This window comes from Gossypium arboreum, chromosome 7 (genome assembly GCF_025698485.1).
Source record: "Gossypium arboreum isolate Shixiya-1 chromosome 7, ASM2569848v2, whole genome shotgun sequence".
Classification (NCBI taxonomy): domain Eukaryota; kingdom Viridiplantae; phylum Streptophyta; class Magnoliopsida; order Malvales; family Malvaceae; genus Gossypium; species Gossypium arboreum.
The window spans coordinates 14,088,644-14,107,055 of NC_069076.1; the positions used below are offsets into that span (position 1 = coordinate 14,088,644).

The 18,412-nt window shown below is 32.9% G+C and overlaps 2 protein-coding genes across 4 annotated transcripts; one reads left to right on the top strand and one right to left on the bottom strand.

Moving 5' to 3' along the window:
• Positions 1-3,058: 3,058 nt before the first annotated feature.
• Positions 3,059-10,436, top strand: LOC108487466 (cytochrome P450 97B2, chloroplastic). The gene is made up of 14 exons (XM_017792127.2): positions 3,059-3,346; positions 3,485-3,665; positions 4,420-4,527; positions 5,001-5,085; positions 6,086-6,324; positions 7,546-7,719; positions 7,981-8,028; positions 8,152-8,211; positions 8,459-8,545; positions 8,630-8,718; positions 9,146-9,237; positions 9,680-9,741; positions 9,851-10,000; positions 10,096-10,436. The coding sequence occupies exons 1-14, from the start codon at positions 3,207-3,209 to the stop codon at positions 10,318-10,320; spliced, it is 1,740 nt and encodes a 579-aa protein (XP_017647616.1). The 5' UTR covers positions 3,059-3,206; the 3' UTR covers positions 10,321-10,436.
• Positions 10,437-12,880: 2,444 nt separating this feature from the next.
• LOC108475944 (protein FAR1-RELATED SEQUENCE 2) lies at positions 12,881-17,777 on the bottom strand. 3 transcript variants are annotated; one of them, XM_017777983.2, is made up of 9 exons: positions 17,492-17,777; positions 14,235-16,383; positions 14,085-14,138; positions 13,924-13,986; positions 13,763-13,828; positions 13,567-13,635; positions 13,413-13,472; positions 13,215-13,280; positions 12,881-13,124 (listed from the first exon to the last, which is right to left on the bottom strand). In XM_017777983.2, the coding sequence occupies exons 2-9, from the start codon at positions 16,341-16,343 to the stop codon at positions 13,053-13,055; spliced, it is 2,559 nt and encodes an 852-aa protein (XP_017633472.1). In that variant the 5' UTR covers positions 16,344-16,383; positions 17,492-17,777; the 3' UTR covers positions 12,881-13,052. The 3 variants fall into 3 exon arrangements, 1 of the variants encoding a protein (XP_017633472.1); XR_008286007.1 differs by lacking the exons at positions 12,881-13,124; positions 13,215-13,280 and having other exon boundaries at positions 13,427-13,472; positions 13,707-13,828; positions 17,492-17,761; XR_001870065.2 differs by lacking the exons at positions 12,881-13,124; positions 13,215-13,280; positions 13,413-13,472; positions 13,567-13,635 and having other exon boundaries at positions 13,797-13,828; positions 14,085-14,156; positions 17,492-17,756.
• Between the last annotated feature and the right edge of the window lie 635 nt (positions 17,778-18,412).

Consider the following 18,412-nt stretch of genomic DNA (forward strand, 5'->3'; position numbering starts at 1 on the left):
TAGTTATGTAGATATAATTTATTCATGGTTAATTGCAATTTAGTTTTTACTTAATGGAAAAATTGCACTTTAATCTCTCTAACTTCTTCTCTATTTGGATTTATTCTAAACTATGATTTTCAATTCTAAATGGTATTTTTACATAAAAATTAATTGTTTTTCCACCATTTTTCTTTCATGATCAAATTGCATTTTAATCCTTATACTTTTATTAAATTCATTTTAGTCATTACAAATAATTTACTTTTCATAATTTTCATTGAACTCTACAATTTTTTTTCAATTAATAATCCTCAAGATTTGTTATTTATTTGCTTGAAATAATATTATTATTGCACCAAAACTTTTTAGGTGGTACAGTTTGTGGTATACCCAATAACTGGCTTTGTAATACAATCGTTTATGAAGACATTTGATTGTATAAAGTATACGACTCTCGACGTTGGAACTATGATGACCTCAAGTTTAAAGATCATACCTACCATTATCACCATGAAATTGTCGCGACTATTATATAATAATCCAAAAAAACATTCTCATAGTGGGTCAGTCTAATAAAATGTTCTTCTAACATGTATCCATGTGTTGATTTGATATCTCATATCCATGACAACATCTTGTCATCAATCAACTACACAGTACTCTTAATGCATTATTTTTGTCCAAGCCTATAATAATATTTAATTAAGGTCATCTAAGAGTAATCATATTATTCTCACAATATTATTATTAATAAGTTTATTTAAAATACATAAATAGAGACTCAAATAAATAATGACGATATCCTTATTAATAAACTAGATAAATATGTATGTCATTACAATGATCTTATTATTGATTTTGGGAAATACTGCAACACAAATTCCCTAAGCTATTGTGACTTCTTTCTCTCTTGGCTTCAATGAATGGCTAAAGATTAACCTTACTGCAACAACAAGCTAGAGGCGTAGCTGTGGGTCAGGCTCGCCCCCCTCTAAAATGGAAAACTTTCCATTTAAGCCCTTTTAAAATTTATAAAAATTTAAATTAGTAAAGGCCAAATTACACTTTGTCCCCCTAAAATGATAAAAAATTAATTTAATCCTTTAATATTATAAAGATATAGATATTAAAATGGTGAAATTGCATTTTTACTATCATAAAAATATACAATTTAATTTTGACCCCCCTAAAAAAAATTTCTGGCTTCAGCCCTACCTCAAACTCGATGAATATTCCATGGTTCGTAATCTTCTTTTATCTTCTAAGACAACTTTGGCTTTATAGAAATTCTAAGTTCTTTAACTATCCCTTTTGTCAAGACTCCATTATTCCAAAAGCTGCTTCCTATACAAGGGAATTTTTGCATTCTAGTAACATTAAACAATGCATTCGCCCCCCATTTATTAAAGTCAAATGGAAACCCTCTTCTTTGGGTAGGTATGAACTTAATTATCACTGTTCTTCGATTAGAAACCCAGAGTTGACGGCATTGGAGCTATCATTTAGGATTGCAGTGGAGGCTAAGTATCAAGTTCCCATAGCTTTTTATGCACAATAACTAACATGTTTGCCAAGTTATGGGCCCTTTGTGACAATTTTTGCATTGCAAAACAACTTAGCATTTCAAACCTTATTGTTGATGTTAATGTTACTTTTGTTATAAGTCGTATTAAGAATTCTCATGAGAAAAATCCATTGCTCAATCCTATTGTGGTTTATTGTAAGACTATACTAAACGAATTCCACCAATTTGGGTTATCCACGTCTTCAAAGAAATGAACTAGTGTGTTGATGCCTTTGCTAGAAGAGGTTTTAGTCTTCGTTTTGATTTATCTTTGGATGACTGTAATGTGACAAATAGCTACGATTAGTACACATGGTTGGCTTTATGGCCTCCCTTGTTGTTTTTTATGCAACAAGACTACCATTGTATCAAGAAATTATTAAGTAAGCCCTTCTTACCATATCATCCATATAGAAAGGTGTTTATAACTTCTTCGTCTGAACTTACCCCAGTCTAAAGTAGCTAAATGGGGAAGTAAAATTAATCATTATTGGTACATAAGTTTTTCTAGAACAAAATGAGCCACTTCAAATAAGTTTATTGCTCCGTCCCAAAATATGATTAATCCGGCATGGGCTACATGAGCCCCCAATAGATTACTGGATAAATTGATAAGTCAGGCATTCCCAGCCCACCAAGCGAAATTAGCGGTTTCTTGATCACAATCGGCTAAAGCTAAAGTTCCATTAAAAAGCATTTTTACAGGGTAGAACCTCCTCGAGCGAAAATATTATTGAAATCATAGATCATATAATAAAAATGATCTACCTAATAATTTTATTTAAGATTGATTTTCATTTTAATTATATTAAGTGGCTTTTTTGTTTAAAAAATATCATTAATAAAATATTTTGGTTTGAATGAGATTAAATAAATTAAAGTAATAAATTCATATATTTTGAATGATTAAAATACTTTTTCGTTTTTATGTCATTCCCTTGCAAAATAAATAAAATAGCTTAACGAACCCCTCCAATCGGCACCCAAATATGGAATTGAAGCTTATCCTTCGCTTCCAATGGGCAAATTTTAAGGTGAGCACAGATTAGAGACACGATTCACCAGCTGAGCTTATGAATTGCTACACCCTACATGCCCTATTTCTGATTTCTAACTACTAATCTGATGTCACCTCTTATACTACCTTTGTTCCGATTCGCATATTATAATTTATACTCTCAATCTTGCTGCATGAAATTTCCCAAACTAGCTTCTTAATATCAGCCTTTTTTTTATGGAGTTTTTATATGTTATAAAAAAATATTATAATAATTAATCACATTTGTAATACGATGATTGTTCATTTCAAAATAGCACTTTCATTTATAAAATTAACTTTTAAACAATTTTCAAGCTTCTAGAAATTTTTTCATTGAAAATATCTTATGAAATTAGGTGTGTAGTTAAAAATAAGATTAAATAAGTAAAAACCCAATCAAAACACCACAATTGGTCGCCCACTTTAGAAATGTGACAAAAATATAAGTACTCGGATTTTTTTTTTTTTTTTGGGGGTGGGGTGGGGTGTTGTACATTAGTGGAAAGTGTTGGGCACATGGAATGGAACATGACCATCTCCCACAAACGCCAACATAATCCATTATCTTAATCTCTGCTTTCTCCACTGAACTACCCAAAGCAGCTGCCTGCCTTATTCCCAATGGAAGCAGCCGTTTCATCTCTGCACCTTTCCTCACCTGCCATTCGTGGAAGTTTACGAACCAGTGATTTCATGTTTTTGGGTGTCTCAAAACCTCCTTCATTTCTCAACCCAAAACTAAAAGCCTTTGCTGCCATCAGGTAAGTTGAAAGGTGCAAAGTAGGTGGTGGGTACTTCCTTTTTTCAAATATTTTCTTGTAAGTGGAGTTTAGGAGTGAGAACGGTTCGGATTTGGATTTGTTTTATTGATCGTATTTTGATTGAATTTCTTTTTGCAGATGTCAATCCACAAGTACCAAAGAACCTAAAGCTAAAAGGAATCTCTTGGATAATTTAAGCAACCTTCTTACCAATTTCCTAAGTGGAGGAAGTCTTGGTTCTATGCCTGTTGCTGAAGGTGCTGTTTCTGATTTGTTTGGTCGACCTCTCTTCTTCTCTTTGTATGATTGGTTCTTAGAGGTACTGTACTTCATTTACTCTTTTTTATTTTTTTCAAGTTTTTAATATAGGTACCATTAATGATTTGATACTATGTTGAATTTATTGTGATGTGATCACCTCTGCTTCTTCTGGTTCTGCCCCCATGCATGCATTTTCTAATGTTTTATATAATTGGAAGTTGGCAGAGGTTCAATTGAACTTTTGAGCTGCCAATAGTTTTGTTTTTCTTACTACAACTGATGGCCTATTGGAATTTGACACAAAGGTGACTTCTACTATCCCATAAGCTAGACCTGGCAATTCATTCTGTTTCTGAGTGCTTTCTTGTGTCATAATTGTGTTTTAAGTTATTTTATATTTATATAAGTTTTGACAAGTTAATAATTTCCTGTCATAAAGGTTTTGGCATGTTTGTATGTTAGTGTGTGTTCGTGTTTATTTCTCCATGTCGTGTTTGTATTATGTTTTTAGTTTTTTTTCCATATCATGTAATCGTATTCTGTCCAATATTAACATAGCTAACATAAGCCCCCGTCCCAAGATTTGGATATGAGAATTTGATTGGAAATCTCATGTCTTAAATGTTGGATTGTCCGGAAAATTTTAGTTGCTAATACATATGTGAATCATAACAGTTATTATGCTGTGTAACCTTGTGGCTCAATTTTATTTTCCCATTGTCATGAACTATAGTCCTTTTATTGCTTATCGTTCTTGATGATCTGAGGTTTCTGATTTTTACTTTTGTTTAATATCTTAATTGATGTGGCAGCATGGCTCGGTGTATAAACTTGCTTTTGGACCAAAAGCTTTTGTTGTTGTATCAGATCCTATTGTTGTCAAGCATATTCTTCGCGAAAATGCGTTTTCCTTTGACAAGGTACCAATTTTTACATCTTGGTAATTGATTTCCTTGCCCTTCAAAAACTTTAATCTGTTATTTCCTGTTTGACCCTAACTGTATCATGTTAAGACATTTTTATATGCTAACCTGGCATAAAAAAAGTTTCTGTTTCCTTTGTGTTTTCACTAGAAACCTATGCATCAAAAGACTGAGTTCTGTTTTCTTATTCTATAGTTGATTATCAACTATGATTTTAGATGCAGACTAATGAAATGGACTTTGTAGCACCTCATCTAAATGAGGCCTTTACATGATTTGTTTTCTGCCACATTTTCCTGTTGAATACTGTTACAAACTCTTTGACATTGAAAGATAAATAAATATAATCAGTGAGGTTTCTAATAATCAAATACAATGAGCCAAGCAATTGCTTAGCTTGTCAGCCACCATGTTTTTTTTTCTTGATTAAAATTTTGAATCCATTTACCAAAATTTCGATATTTACCTAGGGAGTTCTTGCTGATATACTAGAACCGATAATGGGGAAAGGACTTATACCTGCCGACCTGGACACATGGAAACAAAGGAGAAGAGGTATGAAATTTATGTTATTTGCTGTTGAAGTTTATCTGCATATAATGGGAACAAAAGGCACTTCTTTTGTTCTCTGACTGATAGTTATCTTTAGCATTTATGATTTTTTTTATTTGCTTTTATTGCTTTATTTTAAGCACACACTTCTGATCTTGAAACTATGTACCCAGAGGCTCAAATTTAGGGAACTTAAAGTAAAAAACCAACACTTGCTCCTTTCAGACTGACTCGGTAATACAAATTTGATTGGTTCAGAATATGTATACACATACACGTGCATGCATGCATGCATGCATACATATATATGTACATACTGCAATTTCATCAACTTTATTATGAACTTCATTTTCCAGGTTCCTTCTTTAACATTTTAATAAATCATTAGATTTGTTATTCTCTTGATGCTCATTGTGAATTTGAGGTATTTTTTTGTGAATGTCTATATGTTTCTCTTTTAATGCATCACATGTTTTGTTCCATCATATTTGGTCAACATGCATATCTGCTCAAAATCCTTTCTTTTCGATGATGACAAAAGCTATACATATTTCAAGTGTTTGTGTGATTGTTTATCCTATTTCCACCGCTCATATTGGCTTTGAATTTTGCATAAAGATGGATTAAAATATTTCCTAGAAGATATCAAGATTTTAGAAATGGAAGAAAATTTTCTTAAGGATTTTGAGAGAGTTGAGTAGAGTGGCCTTAGAGTGTCTCATCTGGTATATATATAAGAGAGAAAAGAAAGGGGTAAGTTCCATAAACATGGCATTCATTCGAGTAGACTAGTCTGAGAGCATGATTTGTATTGTCAACACCTAATATCTGGACCTAGTAAACTTGAGCTAAAGATAATATTCTAATTTTATTCTAAACTATTGTAGTCTCTGGAGATATTCATGGCTTTCAAAATTTATGATTATCGTTTCTATTGAGGTGAAAAAAAAATTCTTACCAGTAATATTTTTGGTAATGTTTAATTTGTTTTAAAAATATGCAGTTATTGCTCCTGGGTTCCATGCACTATACTTGGAAGCTATGGTCAAAGTATTCACTGATTGTTCTGGACGAACAGCCGAAAAATTTGAAAAGCTTTTAGATGGAGAACGTTCACGTGGAGGAGATGCAATTGAGTTAGACCTTGAAGCAGAATTTTCAAGCTTAGCTCTGGATATTATTGGACTCGGTGTCTTCAACTATGACTTTGGTTCTGTTACAAAAGAATCTCCTGTAATTCAGGTCCGACAATACTTTCTGGAAATCTTCAATTCTGTTGCATTTATCCCTTGCGGAGCACCTCAGCATGGTACTCTATTTCTTTTAATTAATGGTTTACCGGTAGCCGAGTAAAATAATAAACTCCTGCACATATTAAACTAAAATGTTTTCTATCCTATTTGTCACATTTATATTTTCCAGTGATGTAGTTGGCAAGCCTTATTAGCTAATATTCTTTGCTATGCCTGTGCCATACCTGTGCCTGCAACTAAATTCAAATAGTCATGTGAAGGACCATGAAATCATTCTTATCATTATGAATTGCTCAAATTTAGCTGCTTCCTCAACCCTCTCTATGTATGGCAAATTTTTATACTGCAAATTTCCCATCAGAACCAGATGAGCAAAATTGAGATTTTCTTGTTACTATCCTGTCCCATGTGAATTACAACTTATAGTTTATATGTTCTTTCCTGGATCCTTCACCTTAACACATCCATTACAGGCCTGAGAAAGGATGTTGATGGCATAGCTGGGTGTACAGTTTCTGAATGTTTGTGGCATTGTGGACTGAGGTGCTAATTAGGACTAGGAAACTACAAAAAAGTTTCAACTAAACTTTTGAGACAATGGCTAAATTATGAATTTATAAAAATAAGGATTTTGCTGAAGATGGGGGAAATATTACTTGATGTTGGTTAACTCTGAAGTGAGGCTTTGTTGAGTAGAGTCCTGCTCATTTGTGATTCAGTCCTGTAATCTGTTCTTTAACTTGCGTTACTTTTTGCTATAGATAATGACTGAACCTATAATTTAGTAGAGAGAAGGAAAGATCAATAATCAGAAAATGCAAGGGCAGAGAGGATTTAAAATGCCCTAATCCTAAGTGTGGATATGATACTGTTTGAGACATTAAGGTACAAATTTGTCCGTAAACAGTCTCTTTCTGGCAAAGGAACTCCCCAACAATGCAAAATATTTCAAGCAATTTTTTCCCTTTGGCTGGATCAAAAGAGTAGATTTCTCCATTTTAATGTCTGATAGTTAACCATTGCTGTGATAAACAGAAGTTTGCAACAAAAAGATCTTTGAAGTTTTTCTGATTGAATAATTCTTTATTTAGGTATTAAGCTTAAACTTTACTATAACCTCGAATGTGCTGGTTACATTGCATGATATCATTATGGTTTGAGCCACAGTTAAGGTCTAGTTTCCTACTCACCTTTCTGAACAACATTGCAGGCAGTGTATGGTACTCTCTTTGAAGCTGAGCATAGATCTACCTTTTACATCCCATACTGGAAAATTCCTCTGGCAAGGTGGGTGGTACCTAGACAACGGAAGTTCCACTATGACCTTAAGATCATCAATGACTGCCTTGATGGACTCATCAGAAATGCAAAAGATAGCAGACAGGTTTGGATCCATAAAGGAGTGTCACTCTCACTCTCACTCTCACTCACACTTATTTGTTTTAAGAATCCCGATCCCCCTCCCCAAACTTCATTTTTGTTTAGTTTTGTATTCTTTATTGTTTTTTTATTGATAACCATGTTTTTTTCTGTTTATGTTTTTTTACTGAAAACCATTGTTCGGAGAATGCAATGAAAGTTGTTTAATCTTTCTAGGATTTCCAATATAAACTAAATGTCGAATATTGCTAATGCTTGATGGCAGGAAGCCGATGTTGAAAAGCTGCAGCAAAGGGACTACTTGAATATTAAGGTGCAGTTACATCCTCATTGAAGTGTCCTTCAACTAAATGTTTCCTGTTCCTTCTATAGATGGGCGGTCATATGTTTTAGAGACCCTTTTGAAATGTAGATATCGTAACTATAATGACTTCAGGATGCAAGTGTTTTGCGTTTTTTGGTGGACATGAGGGGAGCTGATGTTGATGATCGTCAGGTAAATTATCCCTCGCTGATTTGTATTTCGAGAAATAGGATTAACTCAATATCATATGTTTTCTCTTCTTGTTGATGTTATTTTGGGCAGCATAAATACGTCTTCTGATTCAATGTAGGTGTAGAAATATTATTTGGCTGGTTCAAACTGCCACTAAACAATAAATCTTTTGACATTTCTGAATAATGCACGAAACTGGTATTTAGCTTTGAGCTTTATTCAACCCTGTGGCCTTTTTTTTTAACAGCTGAGAGATGATCTAATGACGATGCTTATTGCTGGCCATGAAACAACTGCAGCTGTTCTTACTTGGGCTGTTTTCCTTCTTGCACAAGTATGATTCCTAGTACCAACTTTTGGACAATATATATCACTATTTTTAGCCATACTTATGTGTGGTATTTTGGTGAAAATGCAGAACCCATCTAAAATTAGAAAAGCTCAAGCGGAGGTCGATTCAGTTCTCGGCCAAGAGAGACCAACTTTTGAATCAATTAAAAAGTTAGAGTAAGTCTCCACGTCACCGCTTTGATTAAAACTTCCTGCTGCTCGTTCTATGCTATGATTAGCTTCTAAAAGTCCACTAGTGCAGCCTGTGACATGATAAGTAGCATGCTGAAAGGGGCTAACGCATGTTATATGTAATTATGACGGACATTATTATTAAAATATTATTATTGGTTTTAGTGGTCAAATTGTACTCTCTCCTTTTTTTTTCTTTTTTGCCTTTGATGCCCAAAGTTGAGTAAGCTTCAATATATGTTAACAAAATACCATGCAGTCTTAAGTTGACACTAATGTTTCACAAATAAGATGTCTATTATTTGTTCCCTATTACTTACACACAAAGCCAATCATTTCCATTTGATCGGTTACAGGTATATTGGATCTTTTCAAAGTATAATGTTATTTTGGATTCTGCCGTTCCCTTTAGGTACATAAGACTTATTGTCGTAGAGTCTCTTCGTTTATATCCTCAACCTCCATTGCTTATCAGACGTGCACTTGAAGAAGTTGTATTACCAGGTATATCTCATATAGACTCTCTCTCACGGGTTTCAGACTCTTGGATTTGGTTTTAACAAGCAACATATTGTTGGAGATTGATGTTATTCTTTGGAGCTGATATATTTAGCATGTGCAGTTATTGCTTGAAGTTGTTAGCATATAGGTCATTTATGTAGTAGAAGGCGATTATAAGGTGAACATTCACGGATTAAAGAGCTGAAAAAGATTAATGGAAGGAAAATAAGAGAGTTGGAAATAACTGAAATTTATGATCATGTGACTATATGAGGAAGGTTACATGGTGATCTAGGGAAAGTAAGATGAAAGCATATGAAATTTTTAAATGATTAAAAAAAAAAAAAAAGAGAAGCCATTTGCTGCAACATATATCAGTGGTTTCAAATTGGGCGTAAATGGATTCCTTAATTTTGGGCTTAAAAGCTAAGGTTTTTATTGACAGGTGGTTACAAAGGTGACAAAGATGGCTACACCATTCCTGCAGGGACTGACATCTTCATTTCTGTGAGTTAAACCAGTATTTGCTTCTTCATAAACCCTTTCAGAAAGTTTCTTGTTCTGAGTCCTATTGGCGTTTCCATTGACATCATCTTTCAAAACATAATTCTTTCAGGTATATAATCTTCATAGATCTCCATATTTTTGGGACCAGCCCCATGATTTTGTTCCAGAGAGGTTTCAGGTACAAAAGGAGAGTGAAGGCATTGAAGGATGGGCTGGTTTTGACCCGTCTCGGAGCCCCGGAGCATTATATCCTAATGAGGTTTATCATCATAAACTCAATGTTTCAATCAAACCACACCATGCTCAAAATTCATGTTTCTTATATGCATGTTTGTTATTATTTTCAACTGCCAGATTATATCTGATTTTGCTTTCTTACCCTTCGGCGGGGGACCGAGAAAGTGCGTGGGAGATCAATTTGCACTCATGGAGTCAACTGTGGCATTAGCCATGTTGTTGCAAAAGTTTGATGTGGAACTAAGAGGATCTCCTGAATCCGTGGAGCTAGTTACAGGAGCAACAATTCACACCAAGAATGGATTGTGGTGCAAGCTAAAGAGGAGGTCTAATGGCCATTGATATTTGTTCTTCACCTTTGTATCTAAACTTAGAGAAAGTGTACAACGTATTTTTGGACTTACTGAAAAGGAAATTAAATATATGGGTTTACTCTACAAATGGTAGAGATTGATTCAGATTGCTGGAAAAGGAAAAAGAGAAAAAGAAGAAAGATTATAGGATTATTGGCAAAATATCATACATACATGTTTTCCCTCTGACCATTCACTTGCATGAAAATCAGAGGTAATGCAAAGGCGGAATGTTGTTAGAAGTGTTCATGTACATCATATATATATATATATAATATGAGTTTTAAGTATGTTAAATTCAATATTAAGAAAAAGTTAAGAATTTTTTTATACAATATTGGGATGAGATAACACAATTCCAATCCGTACCAATAGGGATAAATAATTTACAATTTTTTAATATTTAACTAGTGTATATATTTAATTTTTATAGGTATTAATTACATAATATATAAATAAAAGTATATAATATATAATTTTTAAAAAAAATATAATTAATAATTAATAATCTTTGAATTTGGTAATTTTTTCACTTTGGTTTTTGAATTTTTTCTGTCCACGTTTAGTTTAAAACTTGACAGCTTTTTTAAATTTGGTCATTGAATTTGAATTTCATAAAAGTATGTTGACATGGCATTTTGAGATTAGGTCTCGTGATGTGCCACAGAGTGTCATATTACTATACTTTAATAGAATTCAAGTTGAGAAACCAATTCAATAAAAGCTATCAAGTTCCAAAACTAATGTAGACAAAAATTTCCACAAACCAAGTTAGAAAATTTATTTCCTAAATGTTACTTTATCCTTTTTCTTTTAAACGATTTAATTGATTTTTGTTTACATCTATTTTCTTAAAAATCTTAATCCATTTTAGAAATGACTAAAATCTTTTTTAAAGTAATCAATATTATTATCATGATGGTTTTTTAATAATTTTGTATAAAATACTACAATATTTCAACATTTCTAAAATTTCAATTTTATTTTCTAATCAAAACTTCATTTAATTTTAATAATTATATTTTTATATACTTCTTTTAACTTAAATTATGGGTGAAAGATCTCAAAATCACAAGCCAATCTTCTGATTTAAGAAGGATGCCAAGAAAAAATCTAACTGTACCTGGAAAATGCAACCATCTAAAGGCAATTCTAGCTGATGCAATGCTGTATCTCGACTTGTTTATTAGATGAACCTTCAATTGTGCTTTTTATTTATCTTTTATCACTTCACACAGTTCTGATTATTCGATTATTGTGAATTCTAATTGGAAAAAACCATTCATTTTTACTTATGTGTGACACCAATAATCATGTCGTTAGAGTTGTGTTGGGAAAAAATTATAGGTGTCAGATTTTCATTGGCTAATTTAACAATTCACGATGCTAACATTACATTAATAGTTCACTTATCATATTAGACATTTTTAAAGTACATGTATCACATTAGACATTTTATGAAAATACAGATACCATAATGAAACACATGTTGATAGTTTAAATACCACGTTAGACATTTTATGTATGTATAGTACCAACACGGGTGAAACTAATTTTTTTTCACAACTCCATTTAATATAGCATATTTAAACTGACCATTTTAAGCAACCAAAATCATTCAACTTAGCATGTTCATACCATTCAACAACCAACCAATTCAACAAGAAAATATTGCCATCACTCATATATATATATATATATATAAAAGCATATATATATATAAGGTTCTCAAAATGCTAACAAAATCCCTATGCCGTTTGTTTCAATTTTTTATGGTGAAAGGAGAAAATACTCTCCTTCTCAGTTCATGTTTTATAATTTTTAACAAGGTCAAAATTAAATTGTATAATTTTATAATAGCTAAAATATAATATTACAATATCTTTATAATTTTTAAAAGATTAAATAATTTTTTTATCTTTTAAAGAGACAAAATATAATTTTATTATGTATTAATTTAAAATTTTATAAATTTCAAAAATTAAGAATTAAATTTCACATTTTAAGAATACCAGAAACCTTATCAGCATATACCACCACCCCTAAGCACCAAAGGTGACATCATCTCTAGAAATTTTTAATAAAAAATATTAAAGATGATAAATAGATAACGGCTACTTGTGGCCTTTTTATCATTATTAATATTTTAGGTTTATTTTGTTCTAAACTTCATTCGAATTAAAATATCAATATCCATTTATTCCAAATATTATATTCAAAATCATTTAGAATTTAATGTGAATGACAGTTGCATGATGTGTTTCAAATTCATATTCCATTATTCCAACTTGGGAAGAGTTTACAGCAGATGAATATTTTCCAAACACTTCAAAGCTATTTTGGATGAATGAACTTTTGGCAAATCAACTTAAGATGACTTTATTTATATGGCTTACTATACTACTATTTTCCTTAAACAATTATGCTCCATGGTTTTGCTTGCAGGAAGTGTTTTTTTCCCCTTCTTTTTAAAAACCTTTACCTTTTACCTAATACCAATAACACTAAATTCTTCAAATAGCATTGCCAACTTGGATTTAACTGTCAAGTTCATTAGAAAGCTTACTGGGGTTTTCATTTCCAGAAAAAAAAATAAGGATATATTCTCGACTTGTGAATTTGGGCAACCCTAAAGGAATAAAACTTATCCTACCAACATCATGATGTTAATATTGTCTTTTTCGTAGTATTAATGTACAGAAATGTTACTATTTGCAGCTACTAGGAAAGGAGCTTATCATGAAGATGCTTTGATGCAATACCGAGAAAATGAGTCGAGTCCAGGGGTCGCTCCTGCAATCAGAGTAATGAATCCATGATAAAAGGCATGCATCATTATTCACAGCAAACCGTTAATGATTTTTATCCTAAGAAAGTGCGTACCTCATTTTGCAGGCCTTCTTGAATGTCAAAACCCTGCATGGCTGGTGCTCTAAAGGGAAGATGACCCTGCAACAATGTTCCAGGGGGGATAAATTAACCGATTCTGAATCACTTTATATGTAAAATGAAATAGTTTCATCAAACAAAATCAGCAAAAGAAAAGAGGGCAGTAACCAGCAGCAGGTTTAGTCTCAGTACCTGCATATTCTGTTGGTTCCCGTAGTGATTATCACTGGCTGCTAGAGAATGTAGCTGTCCCTAAAGATAATTATTAAGTTAAAAAAGGATAAGGTTAGAGAACTATATTGCTTTCAGAACATTATGCCAGAAAATCCCAACAGTTGGGACATACCAGCCCTAATAAGTTTTGTTGATTGCTATAATAACCACCACGAAACGGAGAAATTGAGTTCAACTGTCCCTGCAGAAAGTACGAAACCAATAAGGCTATTTATAATCAAGATAAACATGGTTAGGGGCCTTACATTTTACCATTTGAAGGCAGAAAAAGCGTGTCATTATAATGTGATCATTAAGAAACTCCATACCATTCCTTGAATATTTTGTTGAGCACCATAGTAACCATCAAGAGTTGGGGCTCTAGAGCTTACAGCCTACAAAAGTTGTGTTAGATGCCAAAAATGAAATCATATCGCTAATCAGCCTCATCATAACAAACCACTACGTTTGTATAAAGGATATTCCATACCATCCCATGCATGTCCTGCTGAGAAACAGAACAACCATCTAGCGCATTGGCTCTTGAGCTTGTCTGTTTCGCAAAATCAAAGATGAGGATTAATATTTTTTATGCTAATGTTGCAATCAATTGCTTATATTCAGTCAAAATATGTAAGATGGGCAACAAACCATTTGCTGGCAGCTGTCTTGTCCCATAGATACTCCTTCCGAATCAAAATGAACCTACAATAGAAAAATAGTCTATTTCTAAAGGCCTATACAATATTGCCAAAAATATAGTTGAAGAATCTGCATTTCAAACACTGAGCCTAAACAAACCTTTCTCTTTTTACATGCTTTCTTCTTCTTAGACAATTTGGTTGTTGCATTCCAATTATTCTCCGCATCAGTCTCAAGAAGACCATGAACAGATGACGTGCTTGGCTCACAAACACTTTTTCCAGTGTTGTTCACACTGACACAATTTTTCAAGGCTTTTTCTAATGCCTGTAGTGCAATAGTATATGCTTCTTGAGATAAAGAACCTTCTTCACCCAATTTGATGGCTCGCTTGCATAGATCATTGAAACGTTGCACACGATAATGAAGCCTGTTTGATTTTTCACCTAGAGTTTGCCTAATCTTCACCTCTTGTGTCCAACGCTTTAATATATAGTGGCATGGAATGTCAGAAACACCAGACATTTGGAGAACAAGGAGGGAGTGCTTACAAAGGAATCCTTTGTATTCAAATGAACGGCATAAACAACATATGTCAAATTCTCTTTTGCTCCAAGCTACAAGGAAATTTTGACGTTCTTCAAAATCATCAACTCGAAAGACAACATTGTCCTCATCTTCGCTTTCCTTCTGTAAGTGACAAGACACAATTCCCAAAATCTCAGCCTGAAATTTCTTGAACACTGTATCTGTATAGATCATGGACATTTGCTTCTCAAAAGCTGAGACAGATCTCAATTCAGGTTGCTTACTTTGGGTTTCAAAATCAGCTTTGGCTTCCATTTCATACAACTCTAGTGAGAATGATTTAAGCTGCTCAATGAACTCACCGAATGTAGCTGCTTTGTGCATGAACTTGTCAAAGAAAGATGCAACACTTTCAGATCGATTGGTTGTAGATATTCCAGCTAAAAATATATGCCGCATATAAATAGGAACCCACTTTTCCCGATCATTATATAATGAAAGAACCCATTCATGCTCCTTCAGCTCAAACTTGTCAACCATCCTATACCATCTCTTTTCAAATTGTTCATGCGTCCAAGACATATATATGCATTTATTAAACTTTTTTATGAAATTCTCCTTCTGATTCATAATACAACTCAAATGTTCAGGAAATTTACTTAGTACATGCCACAAACAGAAACAATGGCGAGAGTCAGGAAACACATCAGCAACAGCTTCATTCAAAACTTTGTCTTGATCAGTAAGTATCACTTTAGGAGCGTGTCCACCCATTGCTTTAAGCCATGAACGCATTAACCAAACAAAAGCTGATGTAGTATTGTCCCCAATAAGGGCACATCCAAGCAACATGTACTGGAAGTGATGATTTACTCCAATAATAGGAATGTAAGGAATCTTGTATTTGTTTCTAACAAAAAAGGTATCAAAAAATACCACATCAGCAAAGTGACTGTAATTATGCCTACCTTTTGCATCAACCCAGAACACACTCCTTGCACATTTCTCGTTATCGAAATCAATTGCATAAAAGGAACCTGGATTCTCATCCTTCATGCACATAAAAAAATCAAGCATCAATTCTACATCTTTCTCGTCTAGAACCAACTGAAGGCCTTTCTTTTGGCATGACACTGCACCAGGCTGCTTGCTTCTTCCCCTGATAGCATAGTAAAAATCATCGGGACAAATCTCATGATTGTGCTCTTTTACAAAACTATGGATTACCCATTTTTCATCTTGCCTCCTCTTTATATGCATGCGTGCCTTGCAGCCAGTCTTTGGACATGATCGAGGATTGAGAGTTGTGTTAGATTCACGCTTGCTTCCAAATCTAGAACATGCAACTTTTACATCAATAAATTTTCCAGATCTTTTTGAACGACGACTAGAAACTATTGTGATTCCAAATCCCACAGACCGAGCATATTCTCGGTAAAAAGCATATGCCGTTTCCTTTGATTCAAATTCCAGACCATTTCGAGGCTCAAAAATGGCACCTTCATGAATATTTGCTTCAACAGTAGTCACATCCACATGGTCCTCGCAACCAGTAAAACTCTCTATCAAATTTGGTTCACAGGCTTCCACAGCATGCTCACTGGTTGCAGGAGTTCCATCATTATCTTCCTCATCTATTTCTTCTGCAGCGTCCAGGACATCGCTATTCTCATCTGATCCAGGAATTAACTTCTCTTGTTCTTTTGAAGGCACCTCAAGATCTATTTCCATGGAAAACATTGAACTTGTTTGAAAAACCTATCATGCTCAGTAAAGAGACCTGAAAACAAAGAGAAAGAAAGCATCATTAGCAGCCATATGAAGCCTATGCCAATGTTTATACTTTAGTTTTTATGGAAAAGAAAAAGCGGCAATTCCAGATCCATAATGACTAGCTTCCCGTTTTATAAAAGAATGCTAATTTACTTTGACCCTAATATACTTATCTGGAGTATTTATGATCCGTCATTACTGAAAGTGGTTCTTGGGTGCACACATTCAAAGATTGTAAGCAAAGTTCAATTTAAGTTCATTTAATGATAAAACTTTTCTACTTTTTTTTTCACAGCTGACTGCTGTCTTATCACTTATTCTTCTTCCAAAACTGATGTGCAAACCTCATTTCTCAATAAGCCAACCAAACAAACCAATGCATCCTCAATATGAGATCTGCAGTCCACTTCTCAAATCATATTTCGACTTTGACTTCCACTTTCACATTGTTTCAATAAATATTATACAATAATACCTTCTCTTAACTTCAGCTGGCGCCTCTTTTTACACTATTCATAGCCTCTACAAGATCAAAGAACATGAAAATCAAGTTCTTTCAACACAACAAGTTCTATGCACATCCACTAGGAGGGTGAAATTAATAACTAGTTATTCTTTTCTTAATCCTAACAGCTCCTGCTGCAGCAGAGCAGAATAGCAGCAATAAAACTCAAGCAATGAACTAAAACATATATGAAATTCACACACAGCCTTACCTTACCTGTCACCTTAGCAGAGTTTCAATTATTAGCAGAACCTGGAGCCGGGGTTTACTAATAAAATTTGAAGTATCAAGTACAGGGGGCACTGAAAATTTTTCCTTGAATTGTTCCTAATTTTTTTCACAACGTTAACACGAAAATTTAAAACAAAACACTATAATTTCATTTTGGTAGCACAGTTAAACTAGGTTTTCTGAGAATTTCGGGTTAAATTTGAACCCTAAAATCTAACAATAAGATCTTATTAGCTGACACATATATATATATATATATTAAAAAACGTAGAAAAAGAAGATTTGAATTCAATTTCTTGTTTACCAACCAAAGCAAAGGAAAGCAATTGAGAAAAGGAAGAAAGAAATTGCTACAGTTGTAGTGTAGTTGAAAGCTTACATTGCTGCTGCCGCTACTGTGATTGAAAATGAAGACCGCTTTGAGCCAACTGAATTTGGTACAAATTTTTGTATTCAAATAGATATTTATATATATTTATCTTATTAGCACTAATTTACTAAAAGGAAAAAGGAAAAGAAAATCTAAACTAAAAAAGAGTTAACTCCACAATAAATCCCAACCTATAATCTTGATTTTAAATTCATCCTTAAACTTTTAAATATTTGAATTGAATCCTTAAAGTATAAATATTGTATCAATTAGGTCTGTCCATTATCGTTATGTCAGTTTAAGTGCTATCTCAAATATGATGCAGGAGTATATTTAAATCATATGTAAACTTTAGGTTAAATTCTTCTTTTAGTCCTTGTACTTAGCAAAAGTTATGAATTTAGTTCTTGTACTTTAATTTGATATTTTTGGTCCCTATTTTTTTTAATTTTAAAATTTCAATCCTCACTAATTGATAATTGTTCATTAAGTTATGTTATGTTATTTCCAAAGTTTGACGCAACAAACATATTAGCATATGTGTAATGCTATATCAACTTATTATTTCCACATATTACTCATTAAAAAACTAATTAATGGATTAAAAATTGTCATTTATGTCGAGACCGAAATTCCAAAATTCAAAAATTATAAAGACTTAGAATGGTTCAATTAGAAACAATGAACTAAATCTACATTTATACATAGACTACATGACTAGTAATTGACTTTAATCAAATGGATTTAATTGTTACTATTCGGGTCAAGACTAAAATTTTACATTTTAAAAAGTACGAAAATTAAAATTGATTAAATCAAAAGTACAAATACTATAATTAATTAAATTAAAGTATACGAACTAACACAACTTTTACAAAGTACAATGACTAAAATCTAATTTTAATCCAAATTTTAAATGCACTTGTATAG

What these genes read in the sequence shown, in the direction of transcription:
- LOC108487466 (XM_017792127.2), top strand. Translation starts at nt 3,207, where the DNA reads ATGGAAGCAGCCGTTTCATCTCTGCACCTTTCCTCACCTGCCATTCGT. An exon ending in AAGAATCTCCTGTAATTCAG is followed by an intron (nt 6,325 to 7,545) that starts GTCCGACAATAC and finishes ACAACATTGCAG; the next exon opens with GCAGTGTATGGTACTCTCTT. An exon ending in CTGTTTTCCTTCTTGCACAA is followed by an intron (nt 8,546 to 8,629) that starts GTATGATTCCTA and finishes GTGAAAATGCAG; the next exon opens with AACCCATCTAAAATTAGAAA.
- LOC108475944 (XM_017777983.2), bottom strand. Translation starts at nt 16,343, where the DNA reads ATGTTTTCCATGGAAATAGATCTTGAGGTGCCTTCAAAAGAACAAGAG. An exon ending in AAGACAGCTGCCAGCAAATG is followed by an intron (nt 13,987 to 14,084) that starts GTTTGTTGCCCA and finishes TTTGCGAAACAG; the next exon opens with ACAAGCTCAAGAGCCAATGC. An exon ending in AACAAAATATTCAAGGAATG is followed by an intron (nt 13,636 to 13,762) that starts GTATGGAGTTTC and finishes TACTTTCTGCAG; the next exon opens with GGACAGTTGAACTCAATTTC.